The 18,689-nt window shown below is 42.8% G+C and overlaps 1 protein-coding gene across 1 annotated transcript in view; it reads right to left on the bottom strand.

The window, feature by feature from the left end:
- Nucleotides 1-1,119: 1,119 nt before the first annotated feature.
- The window catches only part of SUCLG2 (succinate-CoA ligase GDP-forming subunit beta), a 263,732-nt gene continuing 246,162 nt past the window's right edge, over nt 1,120-18,689 (bottom strand). Inside the window, exon 11 of the mRNA XM_021695237.1 lies at nt 1,120-2,193. Within this exon, the coding sequence (XP_021550912.1) occupies nt 2,078-2,193 (116 nt within the window). The 3' untranslated portion in view covers nt 1,120-2,077. The remainder of the gene's footprint in view (nt 2,194-18,689) is intronic.

The raw sequence follows: 18,689 nt of genomic DNA, 5'->3' as shown, positions 1-18,689 counted from the left end.
TCTGATTTAAAGGAAATTATTGTTCACTCTTATATACAGTATAGGAGACAGACCTGAAGAGGATGCTGGAAGGTCAGAAACGTAGGGATTTGTGGCGGAGGTAACATATGGAGGACTTCAGATCCACCAACATCACCAACTGTCCCGATTCTACCCTATATCACCAGTCACAATAGCTGGGTCAACATACACATACCAGTGATTCATTCTACAAACACTTACACAAACTATGCTGTGCTCAGCACCAAGATACCATGTGAGCAATATAAACTCAGACACTTAGACCTTCCAAGAGAGAAAAAAAAACCACCAAATAACCACTTATTTGAAAATAAAGAACTATTTGCTTGTTATTAACCCTTTTAGAAAATAATCACACAAATGACTTAATTCCTTTATCTCCTCCTCCAAACAGGATTCATTAGAAACAGCAGTATATACAGTTACGTGAACACAGGTTTTTACAAAGGGCAAAAAAAAAAAATACAAATATACTGAATTTTGTCTAATTGACAATGTATATGTTATTTCCTTTACCATACTAACTGGTTATCAAGCAATCAAGAACCAAAGCTCATCTAAAAAGACATTGTTAATATTCTTCATTCATCTTCATTCATCGATTAAAAAAGGATGTAAGGCTGATCTATCAAATGGTTTTTCTCTCCATAGAAAATACAGAGCTAGAAAAATATGACTTTTTAACTGTTGTCTATATATGAAATTTATAAGAACAGTGTAAACTGATAAAAGAAAACAAACAGAAAAATTTGGTCTGCTAAACATTTGTACACTAAGAGAAAAACCTTTAATGCTGGCAACTGAGTCTCACTAAATAGGACAAGTTTACATGTATATATATCCTTTAGCATTGTGCAGACGGAAGTCATATTTTAACCTGTTAGACATCTGTGACACTTACCTGGGCTTCTGTTTTATATAAAATTTTTATTCTTTCATTGCATAATCTCCTAACAGAAATGGTTGTTGATAAAGTTGAATGGAACTGAAATAATCCCAGAACAACCCAAATTCTCTAATTTTGGAGTCATGCCTAAGTTGTAAAAGAAAAATTGTTTGAGGAATGAAATCGACTAAAATGAGAAATACACAGACCTCAGAGCTTACAAAACATAATTTTATTTAAATTTGTGTACAGATAAAAATTTACCAAAATTTACACAAAGACCTAATTCAAATTCCTTCCCACCACAAAAATGGACATTATGAGAAAAAGCCACATTCTCCCAATTACGTTCTCCCCAGAAGGTAGATTCTGGAGGGAAAAGGATGGGGAGAAAAAATACCGAAACAACATTATTTGATCTTCAGCACTGTCTTGTCTTGAAATGACTTAATTATGGAGATTTCCATAAGAATCAGCATTCTTCGATTTTGACATTGAAACAGAACCTTCTATGCCAAAATCAAAATAAGGCTTCCGGCTTTATTTTTAGTGTGAGGTAAACAGTATATTCAATATTAAGGCAAACGGTAGAATACAAGTGTGGGATATTAATGTGGATCTTCCACTGTACAATAGCATGTTTTGGAACATCCAAGGATTTCCTAAGCCTGTTGGAATTAGAAACTTGTAGAAGCTGTTGCAGTGTGCAACAGTTCTGAATGTCTTAGCTGGACCTTTTTGACAATCTGTCAAATGGAATCTTGAGTTTTTTACAGCATGTAATTTTTTTTTTTTTAATTAGAAGTTGTAAAATTGTAAATGAACCAGGGTCTGATCTCAAATTCTGTGTATATATACACACTGTTTGGTCAAATAGACTGCTCCTCCAAAGTTGGCAAAACAATGCCCACTGAGCAGGCTTACCATGACGGAAAAGTGTGAGAACAGGACATTAATAAAGATTCTAAGTGAAATCAGATTATTTAGGCTGTCTAGCTGTCTTATTCAAGAAAATGCAGATTTAAGATCTTAGGTACAGTGATTCATCCCCTGGCTCATCCCTTCTCTCTTTTTTCCCAATGGGATAATCATTTCCTTCACAGTGATGAGAGAAACATTACTTTTTATGGCAAAATGGACTTCTTCCTCCAAGGGATCAGGACAAAGCTATCACTTCTTAGCCACGCTGGCCACAGACTTCTTGGCTGCGTCCTCCAGGTCGACGGCCGAAGTAATGGGGAGTCCGCTGTTACTGAGAATGTTCTGGGCCTCGTGGACATTGGTTCCTAGAAGGTGGGGGGGGGGGGGGGGAGGGGACGGACAGTCACTGAAATGAGCCTGGAGGTGGTGCCCCGGGAAGTTTCCTAGGACCAGACATTGTGCAATGCCCAGGTCTCACGAACACAATTTATTTACAATTCAGTTTCAGCTTTTTAAGATCCAGATTTGGCTATTTAGATATATCCAGATGACAAATTTACCTTTTGTTTTGTTTTGTTTTTGCTCTTTTCACCTCACATATCTGGCATTATAAAGATGCTACCTCTATTTTTTCTGGCATTTAAAAAAATGCAAATAATGATGTTCTTATAAGACCGCGAACAAAGAAAACTACTTGGCCAACTAGTTTGAAAGAGGAAAATCCTCTGAAACGGATTCATCCCTTGCTTGAATAAGCTGAATATGGAATCTAAAGAAAAAGCCATGTGTGAAACATGAGCCAGAGAATGGCAAATGGGTGTGATGTGTTGGTACAGAATATTGAAAACGAAGACAAAAGGACTAACCAATCTCTAGCTTTTCACCAGGAAATTAATTATAGGTTTTAATCAATGTCATTGACAGGGAAGATGATGTGGCAAGATCTCTACCAAGTGGTGGTTTGGCTAGAAAACAAGATGAAAGCTAGAAACTGCATGAGACTAATGGACATTTTTTTTTTTTTTTTACTGATAAAAGCTGAAATTTCTGCTGATAATCCATAGTCAAGTGGCCCATGGCACTTCTGGCCCATGGCAGAAGTCATTGGTCTTAAAGATCTCTTGAAACGAAGGGTCTGAGTTGGTATCTCATCTAAAGTTCTAAGAACCTGCCCACCGATGGCCACCAATCCACTGCTTTGGGAACACTGACAGTATTCCACACACCTGTTCTTGCTTCCTCCCCACTGTGTATGACAGGAAGGGCAGAGGACCCAAAAAGAGCACTGCAGCCTCTGAGGGGGTGTCTCGGTGTCCCATTCCTGCCAGGTTTGTAGCATCTGCAGGCCAAGCTACCCCACCCAAAGGTGTGCTTCTGCAACTGACTGTTTAGCATGCAAACTGCTTTTCTGTTCTTTCAGAGCAAACAAGCCTGTAGGAGAAATGTGATAAAATTTAAGAGTCTAATGAAATACCTCATCTTACATCATTTCCTGCGCTTCTATCTAGTTAGTAAGACAGAGCCTATTTATAAACAAAGACCTTGACATATAGGCCTTGGAGGACTTAAACGCATACAAATAAAAAGGAGGCCTTCGGTCAGCATGTTTGATACAAACAGGCAAAGGCGGAGTTAGAGAGGAACAGTTGTGCTAACAAGGTGATGTAGTGTTGATTCTCGTGGGACCCTGGGGCCACCACAGTGGTGGGGAAGGGGACACTTGGCCCTGGGTTTTTAGTTCAAGGCTTACTCACTGCTGTTTTCCACAGCAATGCGCCGAATGGCCTTCTGTGGAAAGCAACAACTCAAAAGGTCGGGAAGTTGTTACCTAAAACCCCCAGCTTCTCATCCTGGCACTGCTGTGTATTAGTTGTTTTAGGTAAATCATGTAACTCCTTCGAGCCTCAACTTCTTTATCTCCAGACATAACACTATGATCATCTGCCCCATAACCAATACTCATTACTCATTAAGCACTTCCATATGCCAGATATAATGCTAAGTGACTCAAAAGCAGCAGACGAAATCTCTGTGACGACGATGCCTAGATCTTACTGTCCCTATTTCACAGATGAGACAACAGAGGCATGGAGAGCTTAAATCACTTTTCCATAGTCACAGATTATAAGTGACAGAGAAGGGAACTTGAACTCTGTTCTAATTATACAAGCCTAAATGTTCTAAAGATATGCCAATTTGTCTCCCTGTCTATAAAATGAGAATAATGGAGAGCCTGGGTGGCTCAGTCAGTTCAGTGTCCCAGCTCTTGATTTCGGCTCAGGTCATGATCTCAGGGTGGTGGGATCCAGCCCTGCATCAGGCTTTGTGCTGGGCATGGAGCCAACTTAAGATTCTCTCTCTCCCTCTCCCTCTGCCCCCCTGCCCCACCTCTCCTTCTCTTTAAAATGGGAATAATAATGCTGACAGCATAGGCTGTGATGAGAAGCAAATTAAATAATACATGTGATTTCATAAATGTCTGCACATCTGTGGCAGACTCGGCCGGCTGTCCACCAAAGATTCATGCTTCTCTTCTACAGGGGACAGCTGCTGCCAGGAGGTGGCTGCCCAACCAGGAACTACATTTCCCAGGGCCTCTTGCTTCTATGTGCTATCACATGACTGAGTTCTGGCCAAGGGTGTGTGAGTGGACATGAAACACACCCCCACAAAAATCGCCAGTGTGAGCCTCTGTAGTCACCCAGTTCTCCCTGTCTGCCTTCTGGAACATTGCCAGCCAAGACAACCTTGTAAGTCACCTTTTGATGATGGCAAGGACTCCTTCAGCGTGGATACTAGCATAATTCTGTAGAGCAGAGCACCCCTCTCACCCACCCTCTTAGACTTTATATGAATGAGGAAGAACCTTCTAGTACGTTAAGATTCACATTTCAGTGTTTATCTGTTGTTTTAGGAGCTAGCATTACTTTAACTGACATGTTACTTTGTAAGTGTGGTAGGCAGCTTCCAAAAATGGCTCTCATATGATCAATCCCTACTTCTGGGTGTTCATGCCCCTGTGTAATCCCTTTGGCTGTGGGTGGAGCCAGCAACTTGCTTCTAATGAATAAGAATAGAGCAAAAGTGATGTAATGTCACCTCTAGGACTAAGTTACAAAAGCCCAAGACTTCTTTCTTGCTCCCTCTGACTCTCTGTTCACTCTGATGAAGCAAACTGCCATACTGTGGACTGCCCTACAGAGAAGTCGGCAAGGCAAGGAACTCAGGGCGGCCTACTGCCAAAAGCCAAGGAGTAACTGAGGCCTTCAGTCTGACAACCCACAAGGAACTGCATCCTGACAACAACAATGTGAGTGTGTTCGGAAGCGACCCCTTCCCTATGTCCCCATGTCCCTTCTTGACATGACCCTAGCCCTGGCTGACACTTTGCAGCTTTGAGACCTTGAGCCAAAGGACCCAGCTAAGCCACACCCAGATTCGCTACCACAGAAACTGTGAGATAACAATGTTCCTGGTGTTAAACTGTTAAATTTCAGGGCAACTTGTTACATGTTGGTTACTTAACTAATGCAGATATTAAGATTTATTATTGCATTAATACAACCTCAGTGTGTTCATTCTGATTCATTTGGTAAGGTTTCAGACAAGGTCTCAGAGGTTGAAAAGTAGGACAGAGGATTAGACTGTGGCAGGTGTTAAATACAAGGCTAAGGAATTCTGACATTAATCTGTACGTAGGGCTTTCATGGAATCATGACGCAATGTGAAGCAAAGTCCTGAATGACACAGAACGGAACTGGTCTTCGGATCAGAAGGTCAATGAAAGTTAAATATGTAAATTTCTATCTCCTTCAACAGAGACGTGGACTAGAGTTCTCTTCCAGGGAAGAAATCTAAGTTAGGATAAAGAAGGCTCTTCTCCCTCTTTCCTTTCTCTTCAGAGCATCTCCAATCTCAACAGAGAGCCCCCAAGAACCCCATACATCAAGAACCAGATTCAGCTGCCTGAACATTCCTCATCTCTGACTCTACCTTTCTTTGGTGAGAGTCCTTCTGTGGACACAGGTCTTACCCATGCCTGTCAAGCTCTCTCTCTGTGTAACTGGACTGGTACAAGAATTAGTAGTGCCAGTAGAGTGATAACATTAACAAAAGCAATAATAGCAGCTCTCACTTAGCAGGTGTCATGCACTGTTCCAGGGGCCTAAGTATATTAGTTCATTTGCTCCTCAATGGCAACCCTGAGATAGCTACTATTACTATTTTCCTTTTACAGAAGGGAGGACTGAGGCACAATTAAGTTAAAGGTCAAAACCCAGCTAGCATGGCTAGTAATAGCTAGGAAATAGTGGAATAGACATTGAACTTGATCTCTCAGTGTTTGAATGATTTCTGGACCTAATGCTTGAAACATCATCCATGCTGAACCTTGGATGAACCCTTCTTACAATTTTTATAAATACATGACATCATCATCATCATAATCACACTGACAATAATAAAAAAAAAAATCTCTGTTTTTCAGTCTTCCCACAATACTTTGAGATTTTGAACTTGTGATATTTATAAATGTCAGATATTTAGTCAGATATTTATAAATGAGTTCTTTTTATTCACTTATTTACTTTTTTGGCCAAGAGCACTGAGGCTTAGTGATTGGCAGGATTCAGTCTCAAAATCCTTTGTTCATCCCACTCTGTTTTGATTTCCTGGTGACTCCCATTTGACATTTAAAATCTGTAGCACTTTCCCACGCATTAGATCATCTAAACTTCAATGATGCTATAAATTATTTAAGAGCAAGGATCAGGTACTAGGGTGTCTGTTTTTTGCAACCTCCCCATCTGGCTATACCTACACTAGCCACTGTCCCCTGCTAGAGGAGGGACCACATGGTGATCTTTGTCTGGAGACAGATATGGAGACAGTCCCATGCATGGCTGTACCTGATCCGAGGGTGGTCCAAATACAGCCGATGTTCATTAGCTTGTCCAATTAGGTTTGCTCTGCTGAGAATCTGAATGGGTAGTATATATGAAATAGAATGGGGCAGCACAAAGAGGACACAGACAGCTCTAAGTAAGGAGGTGAGAGGAAGGCAGCACAAACATGCTAAGAGGAATGTTGTCAGGTGCACAGGCTGCTGGGCGAATGCTCTGGAGGACAGCTTCCACGCCCCAGCTTCCTCTCCCTGGGGGCCAGCTGCGTCCTGGCTCCTGTCCATTCTGAGCACTGTTTATGCAGTTTTACTTGCAATCCTTTCCATGGGTATGGATGAAATCAGCTCTTGACCGTTTTAGGTTTTTGAGACTACTTGAACCAGTCACTCTTCCTTGCAACCAAGCAAGTTCCTTAATTAACACCTTCTTCAGGACACAACTTAGCACCAGGTATTCTCAAGGGGGAAACATGACTGATTTAGAAATCCCTGTACTGCAGAAATGCTGGGCCGTTGGCCTTGAGTCCTCCACCCACAACTCCTGCCTTTTCTCTGCTCAGCTGACACCCAAACATTCAAGAGATGCCTGTTGACATGGCATTTCTTTGGGGGTGCCTTCCTTGTTATTACTCCCCCAACCCCCAAACTAGAGCAGTGGCTTGTGAAAGAGCTTCTAGAGTACCTTGTACTTCCAGAATCATAGCACTATTGGGATTGCTCACTGACGTTTCTCTCTCCCCACCAAACGTAAGCTTCCGAGGGCCGACACTGTGTCTGGCCGGCCCACCAGGATCTCTCCGCGCTTAGCGCAGTAGCTAGTACATAGTGCGCACTTGATGGACTGAAAGTCAATGGTGGACTCATACACAGCAAGTGTGCCTGAGGCGGTGAGGTGTGGGAGGGTGTTCTTCTGATCACTTTGCTGGCCTGACATCCCCCAAATAACCCCTTTTTTAATAGCATTGAAATAGAAGCCCCAAACAACCTGAAAATAAACAGCGACTGTTCCTGAGTTTTCTCAGGTTCTCCTGTGGGGCTTCTCTAGTGGCTTCCTTCTCTAAGAAGGGCCGAGCAGCAGGGGGCTGTCTGCAGTGCCCTGGAGGACTCCAAGCTGCTGCCGCTCCTTTGGCCCCGCAGCTCTTCTTGCCGCCCCGCCCTCCCCCCTCCCCCTCACACCTGCCCGGAGGCCTTGCTCAAGGTTAACAACTAGGGGGCGGGGCCAGAAGACAGGGGCTGCGACAGCCCTCAGGAAAACGGACCCTTCTCTCTTTCCAGCTTTTCCTGCAGGGCCATATCAAAATGCCTAATGGCTTCACAATTCCAGGATCCATTAAAGTGAATTTTAATTATGCTTGCAGTTACACTTTAATTATAGTCTTAATTATTAAGCACAGGCTAGGCATACTCAGAACCCCAGCATGAGAGAGGGAGGGAGAGGTAAAGGAAGGAAGAAGAGAAGGAGAAAAAGGAGAGAGGAGAGGGAAGGGGAGGAGGGGGAAAGGAAAGGAGTTGGGGGGGGGGGAAGAGAGAAAGAGTCATGAGGAATAACCCAGACGGACAGACACATGAAAAGAAAGAGGTATAGACAAGAGTCAAATAGAGAGAGCAAGGGCAAAAAGTGAGCTCATCAAGTCCCCAGTGCATCAGCCCGTGTCCTGACCCTGCCAGCACTCTGTCCCGGCATCCAGGCTGGTTTCTCCCTGGACTGTTCTTCGGTCTTGCTGCCCACACACCCTGCTTCCTCGTTCCCGTGAGAGAGCAGCTCCAAGGGAAAGTCCGAAGACACAGAGAAGAGGGTGAAAAAGAAAACCAGCAGCCTCCAAAGGAGATCACTGGAAAAGAGAAACAGGAAGCCTTGGGCAGATGCTTGCTGGTGTGTGGATTCCTTTCATTAAGGCTGCTCTTTGAATATTCAAGGTCTGTTTCTTCTTGATTCAGCAGGTGGCTGACACCAGCTCCCCATCCCCTTCCTTGCCTGTATTTCTAAATAGAAACCACCATGGCTGTTGTAAACTCCGACACGGAATTAAGAGTTCCAAAGACAGTGCCTATGTCTGTGTACCCAATTACAAAGGAAATTGATCTCTTCCTCACATTTAGATAGTGCTGCTGACATGTTCTAATATTTATTAAATGCTGCATTGCTTTTTAATGAGGCTGCAGGACAAGTTTTTTTTTTTTTTTTAAGATTTTATTTATTTATTTGACAGAGAGAGACACAGCGAGAGAGAGGGAACACAAGCAGGTGGAGTGAGAGAGAGAAGCAGGCTTCCCCCGGAGCAGGGAGCCCAATGCGGGGGCTCGATCGCAGGACCCTGGAATCATGACCTGAGCCGAAGGCAGACGCTTAACCACTGAGCCACCCAGGCGCCCCAGGACAACAGTTTTAATAACCACCTGTACAGATAACTGATTGACTCACACTGGTTCAACTTCAAGCACTTCTTAACATCTGCTTGCTGAAAAGATGCTAAGCTAAGTGGTTATCTGCCCGATGCATGCCTTAAAAATGGCAATGTATAGAGAATCAAAGGGGAATGGTTTGATAATGAAATCTTGCTCTACTGGTAGAGGATATTATAAAAAAAATAATTATTAAATTTTTTAACTCTCCGCTGGTGCATGTTTTACCACTGACTTCCTGCCACCAGGTGGAGAGAGAGAGCTGTAAACAGAGATGCAAGGTTAATTCATCAAAATCTGTTCTCTGCTTTCAGTACCTGCAAGAGAAGGTAACAGCAGTGGACAGAAATTACTGAGTTTTGTTCAAAAGGTACAGCCCCCCCACCCCACCCAATCAGGCCAGCCTTTTATCACAGGGCTGTGAACAAAACTACTCTCCAGTCTGGATGTAAATGGGAGCTGGGTTTTTTTTTTTTTAAAGGATTATTTTAATAGGAAATCAGTTGTTTTTTTTTTTTTTAAGAATGCAATAGTTGGCACTTATTGAATATACACTAGGTGCAATTAATGTCTGTTGGGTACATGAGTTAAGGGGTTCACAACCTTCATAGCAACCCTAAAGAAGACCTCGTTTTTATCCCCATTTTACAGATGAAATAATTGAACTGGGAAGCTTAGGAACTTGCCCAATGACCCCAGCAAGTTAAAGGCTAAGCCAGGATTAAGAACCCAGGTTTATCTGACTGCAAAGCCACATGACAACCACACAACCTGGCCTTTTAGAAGGAATCCTAGAGAACCTTTAGGATCAGTCTCTTGTTTTCACTAGAGGAAACTGAGTCCCAGAAATGTTAGATGATTTGCTCAGGTCAAATAACCAGTGAACCATGACAGGTCTGACTCTCGGTCTGGTGTTCTAAGTCAGGGCTGTTCTAAATCAGCTAAGAATAGGTTTTACATTTTTAAATAGTTGGGGAAAATTCAGAAGAATAATATTTTGTGATACATGAAAATTACATGAAATTCAAATTTCCGTGTCCATAAATAAAGTTTCACTGGCATATAGCCAAAGTGATTCATTTACAGATTGTCGATGGCAGAACTGTTGTGACAGAGTCAGTAGGGCCCATAAATCGATAAATACTTCGACCCCAGCTCTAAGCAACGGAATCTTTCCCCCCTCCACTCCAGGGAGAAAGGAGGTCAGTGGAAACGAACCAAATTCTACAAAGCAGCAGATCTCTCCTAAAACGTTCTCTGTCCTTTTGCCCTTGATCCTCTTTCATTATTCTCCCTTTAAGTGACAAGCAGATAGAAGAGGTCCATTTTCTTGGTGACGTGTAAATTTAGATAACTTATCACATCTCTTTTGTCTTGTTATTGCACTGTTAAAAATGGAATAATTCATTGAGAATCCGAGGTAAAGTCCCGCTGCATCAGCAGTCCTCCCTTGTTGAGACGACAGACACCCAGTATCTCACACCTCGCTTGGCACACTGCCTCCAGCCCCCAGAGTCCCTGCCTCAGTCGAGTTAGGAACAAGAGCTTGGGTGACAGCTAACATTTACTGAGCCAGGGCCTGTCTAGTTTATTTTAAAACTCATCTGCTTCTTACAACAACCCCATGAGACTGCCAAATGTACATTCCCATTTCACAGATGAGAAAACTGAGACTTTACACCCGGTTTGGTCACTGAGAAGTTGAGTGACCTTGGGAAGTTACTGTAGTTGGATGAGTATCTTTCAGAAATGCCTTGTATCCCTCACATTTTAGAAAAATAAAAAATGACTCAAGATATCCTATGGGACTATATCCTGTGTACCCCTATATTCCTCGATAATTTCTTCTGCCATGGTAAGAAGAAACCACTTCTGAGAGTGGGAGTGTGGCAGGTTATTCTCAAGATGCCCGCTGGAGCCCGTCCCTAGTGGCAGGAAGCTGATGGCCAGGTTGTAAGGAATGGTGTGCCTGGACTTAGGATCATGCAAGCAAGGTTGAGGACCAAGTCTAATATATATCCATTGAGGGCGTATGTGAACAGCTGATGCTTTTGCTTTCAACTATGTTAATCCTCAAAAAAAGCAACATATATATATGTTGGTATGGGAGGCTTACTATTAAACAGGAATGGAATGAATCCTCTGGCAAGCAAGAATGCCCTACAATTCTGTACCTACTAGGAATAGGGCCATTCCTGTAAAGAAAGGATATTCTATACACCTAAACATCTGCGTGGACTTTCCTTTCATGTCTTCCTTCAGTCTACCTCATGGCTTTCAATTCATGTATATTCTAACACATGGGTGATTTCAGGAATTCTCAAAGGTAATTTTGGCGGTGTGAGACTTTTGTCTGGAATCCCGACTCCGGACCTCCACAGCTGCCCGCGAAGGAGCATCAGTGCATTTGCTGCCCGTGATTCCGTCCCTGTGTGGGGGAATGCCTGAGAGATCTCACTGCTAAACCGTTCCTTGAGAAGTTAGACTCTCAGAGCTTAATATCACCCAAATCTTTCTTGACTTTTACAAAACCATTCAGAGCTGAGGATGCAGGGGGCTTTAGACTCAGAGACCATGGGGACTTTCTAGAATTCTAGATCTCGCTGCTGGCCTCTTCTCTAACCACACCAGGCTGCAGCTTACGTCCCACTGTCTGTCTTTGGAATGAAGATTTATCATGGCAGAGCCATGCCCATTCCTTTCTATATTGTCCACACTGCTTATATGCTACAATGGCAGAGGTGAGTGACTGCAACAGTGGATCCATGGCCCACAAAGCCTAAAATTTGGCCATTTACAGAAAAAATCTGCAGACCCTTGGTTTCTACAATCCACATGTTTGGCCCTGTGGCTGTGGGGTAAGAACCAGTCTCATCTCATCCCTTTTCAGCTGGTAGCCCCCGCTTCCTGCTTCTGATGCTGCAGACAGCTGGGTTCCAGTGGACGGCACTTGGCTCAAGTGCTCGCTCTCTGCTCCCACCTCTGTGGAAGACAATGACCACAGAGCTCTTCGCCACTGAGCTGGGCTATAGTCTCAACATCTTTCTTGGCACAGCACTGCAGGCAGCCACTGCCAATAAAGAGAAGGGGGCAGGAGATGAAAGCTATTTGTCCTGCCTGTTCTCAAACATTCTCGTGGAGTCTTTCCTCCTAGATAGCTCTGCCTTTGGGCAGCCTCAAGTTGGGACTCTCTGGGAGAGTCTTATTAACAGGACCCACCTGCCACCTCTAAAATAGGACAGACAGGATCTACCAGGGTGTCCCTTTCCTGATGGCAATGTGTTCTCTCTCTCTTGGGTGGTTGACCAAATACGACTCTCAAGTGTTATACAAGGAAACTGAGGCATGAAGAGATGAACCGACTGACTACTCAGAAAATACCCACGAAGCAGACGGTGGTGTCATGATGCAGGACTTAGAATGTGCCAGCCCCCAGACTAGCCATGCTCTAAAACCACTCCTTATTAGAAGTGCCTCATGGAAACAACTTCAGGTTCCTGTTTTTGAGGGAAGGACCACTGGCTAGACTGAGGCAGCCACTTGACCAAAAGGCAGCCCATGCCCAGGGCAGACTAATCACATGGATGGCATTCAAGAGGTGTTTCCTTCCAGGCAGAGCATAACAACCCCGGTCTCATTTCTGACTACCACTGGCTCTGCATTGGCAGTGGAGACACTTCTCTGACTGGAATGTTTGAAAGGAGAAAGATGGCATGTGTAGCCCAGAAGCTTCTGCTGCCTTTCCTTTGGACTGCGCTCTCACAGGGAGCCCATCCTGCCACTCTGGGTCCGTGGTGTCCGTGACTGGGTGTGTTTGGGGTTCAGAGTAAGAAAGATCACTGTCGGTATACAATAAGGTGCATCCTTCACCTTCATCGGTAACGAAAGTGATATTTTGGTCTCTTAGACCTTTGTCATATTTCTTACCAGATTCCCCACATGGGGAAGGATCCATTGGGTCCCCTGAAAGACCCCAACAACGTGGACCGGTTGGATGACTACCTTCTGAAGGGGTGCTGAGTAGCTTTTTCTTGTGTAAGGCAGCGGATGCCCAACAGGGCAAACATTTTAGTTACTTACATGAACCATCTAGAAGTAAAATGAAAACTCAAAGTGCCAAATCTAGTGGGTTTGTCTGGAAACTTAAATATTTGATCTAAAAAAGCTTTCACTACCCTAATGCCTTAGGTTAGGTCCTGTGAGACTTGGTGTAATGTTTAAGTGCAGCAAAGTTTAAACATTCAGAAGTGTTTATCGATTTAGACAATGAGAGGATTTAAGGCTCTATGACAGAGCAGGATTGTCTCCAACGTGTCCTCTGGTTTAACCTGCTGATGATGAATTAAACACTAGGGAGAAGATGCCAGTGACTGGAGGGAGGAGAGGTGACAGACATCAACAGGAAGTGAAATCAGTCCCAGAAAAGGTGCATCCACAGGGGACCGTGAAGGAGGAAGGAGATGAGGAGAGGAGAAAGCAAGGTGAGGAATAGGGTGTGCAGAAAATGGGGACAGCAAGGACAATGAGGACCAAACACAAAGAAGAAAAGAGACGCACTGGCTGAGAAGATCTGGCCCCTCCTCCCAAAGCTACATTTCCAGACCGCAGGAGTAGAGAGCAGGGAAAGGCGTGCTTGGAGAGGCTGGGGGTAGGGGTGGGGGGACAGGTCCACCAGGATTAAGCAAGGAAGAGAAGATGAAAAACTCAGTACAGACCAAACGTTGGGAAATGTGCAAAGAGGCCAGGGGGTGTTAAGGGACAGAGAGCCAGCCCCCAGGCGCTGCTGGGCATCCACACTCACTCCGCCCAGGATCATGCCCCCACTCAGCCAGCGGCCCCTAATTCTCTGTGGACTCTGAGGGGAAGCCTCCAACCTAGGGCTCAGATATCCTGAACGAAAACTTTTTTCCAGCTAGTCAGCCACAGCAGTCTGCCAAGGCTGCCTTTTTGACGGGAATCAGAGGAATAATTGCTGCCCTCCTCTTGGTCTCACACCCTCCCGTAAGAGAGGACTTGCAGAATGCACCGCCACCAAGTGTGTGGAGACACAGCTGAAAACTCTCTGAACACTTGGAGGTTTCTCTTCCCCTTGAGCCGACCAAAGCATCATGTAGCAACTTTACTGTGTCTGCGCTAAGAAAGATACTTGACGCGCATCGCTCTGGCTGGGGCTCAACTTCCTCCCTATTGCAGAGAGCAGCAATGAGGTCCGGTCCACACAGAGGAGGTGCCTGTGCCTTGGTGGAGAAAGTAAAAGAAACTGGATACAAAGTTTCTGACTTAGAGACATTTACGTTCTCAACAACTGTAAAGGGAGTTAAGGGCACATTTAGAGGGACTGACAAGGATAAGGAAGAGAACCCACAAGGAACTCTTGCTTCGAAAGCTATTTGTCAAGAGAAGCAAAATATTTATGTTGCTGAAACAAACCTTCTGGTACTGTATGGAAGAGTCAAACTGAAAAGATTTGGCTAAGAGATAAAGGATCTAATCTACCAATCATCCAGGCTCATTGTTATTTATAGCTTAACTTGGAATCATAATGAACACCTGAGAGAAAAGCAAATTCCTCTTTAGACTTATTTGAGATATAGAAGTTTGCTGCAGGGGCGCCTGGGTGGCTCAGTCGGTTAAGCATCTGCCTTAGGCTCAAGTTATGATCCCAGGGTCCTGGGATGGAGCCCCGCATTGGGCTCCCTACTCGGTGGAGAGCCTGCTTCTCCCTCCCCCTCTGCTTGTGCTCTCTCTATCAAATAAATGAATGAAATACTTTTTTTTTTTTTTAAAGAAGTTTGCTGCAGATTTAAATGGGACAATAAGGAAAAATGATTTTTTTTTTTTTTAAGTTCTTTAAAGATATTGGCGGGCCCTGATCTAGAACAGTAAAACTGCCCATACAAAACCCAAAGCTTTGGCTAAAACATCTTTGCACCCTGAGTACACAAAGGTGTTACTAAATGTTTGTACATTTTTCAACAATATCATGGGTTGGGATAAATTAACCATCCAAGTAACTTTTGTGCCAAGTATATATACACGTCAAAGAGGAAAAAAAAAAAATCTCAGATTATTTGTTCTTTATTCATGCCAGAAACAACCGTGTACAAAAACTAAACTTCCCCCCAAAATGCAATTGCTCGATTTACCTAGGAGTCTTTTAAATAAAAAATAATCCTGGGTCTCAGCTGGTGAGTTCTGTTGTGATAAGGCAAGTAAATACATGTAATTACAAAATTACCATCTTCAAAGAGGAGAGTAATCCTTTCCTTACCCACTGGTAAAACAGCTTGTACTTATACAGCTGAGAAGAAAGATTTGTCCATAAAATCCCACTAAATCAAGCCTGATTTGATTAAAACTTTCCTCATCAAAACATTTCTAATACACTGTGTGTGGCAACGGAGTCTTGAAAATATGGGTCACAGATTAATGAGAATTATGGCAAGGATCTTGGATCTTCTAAATGGCCACTTAACAAGCAAAACTAACTTCTTTATTTATAGGAAGTAGTTACTACTAACAAAACCTGTTACTGGCTTTTGAAACGCCTGTTATCTTGGTCATTAAAAATCTGACATTTGTTTAGACTATACAGCCATGTGTCAGAGATTCTGAAACTTAGCAAACTAACAAATGTTAGCAATAATAATTATTTACTACTGTAATTCAGACCCCAGTCTGAATTCTTCTACCACACTAGCTCTTATGTGTCACTAAGCTTTATCACAGATGCTGGGATGATGGCCACCTTTTCCCATCTCCCTTTCACTAGCTGGATGATGGTGCACATTCTGGGAATGTGAACCAATTTTAACAATATGAACAAATATAATTGAAAAATTCATCAGTTAAAACAGAAAGTACAGTGTTAAATCAAATTAAATAGCAACTACCAGTAAAATTGTCCAAAATGTTCCTGCCTCTTTATACCACTTTGTTTTCCTCTGTCAGCACAGATGATGAAGAGTTGTTTGTTCAGAAAAAAAAGATCCATATTATGCTCTAAGGTTGGGTAAAATATGGCTGAATGCACAGACATATGTGGGAGAATTTGTGTTCCAGCCCAGAGAAAGCTAATGAAAAATTTATACTGAGTCTAAGAGAAATTCCTCAAAAGGTCCTGGTAGTTAGTAACTGTTCTCCACTGGAAGCACTGAGAACCAGACTTTCTGTGACAGGAGATTTTTGGTTTGGGTTGGTTTTTCCTTTTAACTAAGCTGTACTGCAGGAGAACAGTTTCCACGGCAGCAAGACCTGAGTGTGGTTTACTGGTTGACTTACCCATTTTTCTATCACATTTCTCCTTGCTAAATTCCTCCATCTCTACCTCCACACGTGTTCCATCTGATGTTACAGGTTCATCTCAACTAAGGATGACTGTACCCCAACGTTATACTCTTCCATTCTCTCTAGCTAGTTCCCACTTCTGACTTTTCCCAGTCCGTCAACCATCCTTCATTCTCCTGGTCATTAGATTTAAAACCCAATGCCCCTCTTTTTTCTCTCATTTCCTTTCCTATCTCTGCTGTTGTCTACTCTACTTTTAGTCTACATGGCAATCCTGCCTGGGTTTTTAGATTCTAGCTAATGTTGTAGACTCTGGCTACTGACATGATTTTCCCACTTCATTTCCCAGCCATAATATGTTGCTGCAAAGCCACATTACTCTCTCCAGGACAGCCTTCTGATCTACCCGGGTCCTAGGTTTCAGGTTTTACCACTATTATGGTCCTGGTACCAACTGCGAAGTATGGAACAGATCTGATGCCTTGCTTCTGATCCTTTACCAAATTCCCTCCCCTTTCCTTTCCAATGATTCAAATCTTATTTCCATGCTCATCTTGGAAACTCTCCTTTTATAATATCTCTCTGCTAACTCACATCTCTAAATGTACTATAATTATAGTAGTCAATGTTGAGTAAGCTTAAAAAGGAGACTATGCCAAAGAAAGTGGGCTGAGCTACACAGGCACTCAGCTTAAGGGACACATTTTACAGGAGTCTGCATTCCCTTAACATAAAGAGCACTGGCTTGTTTTTTCTTTAGTTCCTTTTACAGGGCCTTTATGGGTAATACCATCACTGATTTTCTTCATTTTGTTATCTCTGATTAGTGCCAAGAGTCACAGTGTTTTCAGGGTCCAAGTGACCAATAACCCTCAGGTTCTAAAAGTCATCTCTGCTTGTGTTCTTCAAGGGGAGCAAGTCTCCTTAAGCAGATTAGACTCGTGTTAAAGTAGAATTCTTCACTTTTCTCTTGTACCAACACAACGTGGGGACAGGTCTGATTTGGTGTGGGCTGTTGGTTTCCCAGAAATCACATATGGATATTAGTGACCTTCATACAAACCATGTTGAGTGCAAGAGACATTTTTCACACAAGAGACTAATTCCTACAAGGGGAAGAAAAGAACACCAGTAGAACTCCAGAAATGTCAAAAGCATTCCTGCTTTTGGTTTCTTGATAAAAGGCTCTCGATGCTTCTTATGGGATAGGGGCCATTCCAGGGAAGGAGAGGAGTGGCAACGAGGTCACCATGGATATTTTTAGTCTACATAAATTTGGGGGGACAGTATCCTTTTTGAGTTCTTCTCAAATCATCACATTCAATTCTCCATGGTAGATTGCATGGTGGACATTGCAAGGTATGGATATTTGCAAAGATTCCACAAGCTCTGCTGGTAGCTCTCTGGGATGCCCCGATGGCTACCGCTACTAAGACAGAAGCAGTCTATTAAGGCCAACACCCATTAACATTTTGAATCTATTATCTTGTATTGTTCATTTTTCTTTTCTCTTTTTGTTTTATTTCCCCATTTATCTACTAACTAACATGGCTTTTTCTATTTCTACACATCCTACTTAATATCTAAAGCTCAATGACCCAAACATAGTATTTATTATGTTAATTAATGAATTAAAAAAAACACAAGCATCTATTTTGGAAGTACACTAACTTAAAAGATACAAATCTGATTGTCTAACAAACTGAGAAATTTCAAAGCTTCTTCCTAGTGGCTCAGATAGACCTCCGAGGCAGGCAACAGAGATTATCAGGGGAGAAAACGTTGGACGTGGTATTTTGCATAGTTCAGCATGTGTATTATCCAGATACACACAATACGGATAAATGAGAGGGGTCATTTAATACTTCTGGAACACTAAGTGCAGTGTGAAAATAAGAGAAGTGTTCCTTTTTAAGAAAAAATAGTGAAGTACAAAAGTAAACTGGGGTAACTTTCTTTTCTATGAATATACCTAAAATTAATAATTATGGGTCTCTACTAAACCACTCAGGCACAAAGGGGATCACAAGAAAGGAGCCCACAAAAGTATACCCTCATTTCTAGTCATTTCTAAGCAACAGACACGAGTCTAATCTGCTTAAGGAGACTTGCTCCCCTTGAAGAACACAAGCAGAGATGACTTTTAGAACCTGAGGATTATTGGTCACTTGGACCCTGAAAACACTGTGACATCCACATTTTAATCAGAATTATACATACACTGATGAACCCACTAACTTCTTGATCAATTTTTTCATTGCAGCCTTTCCA

The sequence above is a fragment of the Neomonachus schauinslandi genome, chromosome 1 (assembly GCF_002201575.2).
Source record: "Neomonachus schauinslandi chromosome 1, ASM220157v2, whole genome shotgun sequence".
Taxonomy (NCBI): domain Eukaryota; kingdom Metazoa; phylum Chordata; class Mammalia; order Carnivora; family Phocidae; genus Neomonachus; species Neomonachus schauinslandi.
The sequence above is the reverse complement of the archived record's forward strand: the minus strand, read 5'-3'. Positions and strand labels throughout refer to the sequence as shown.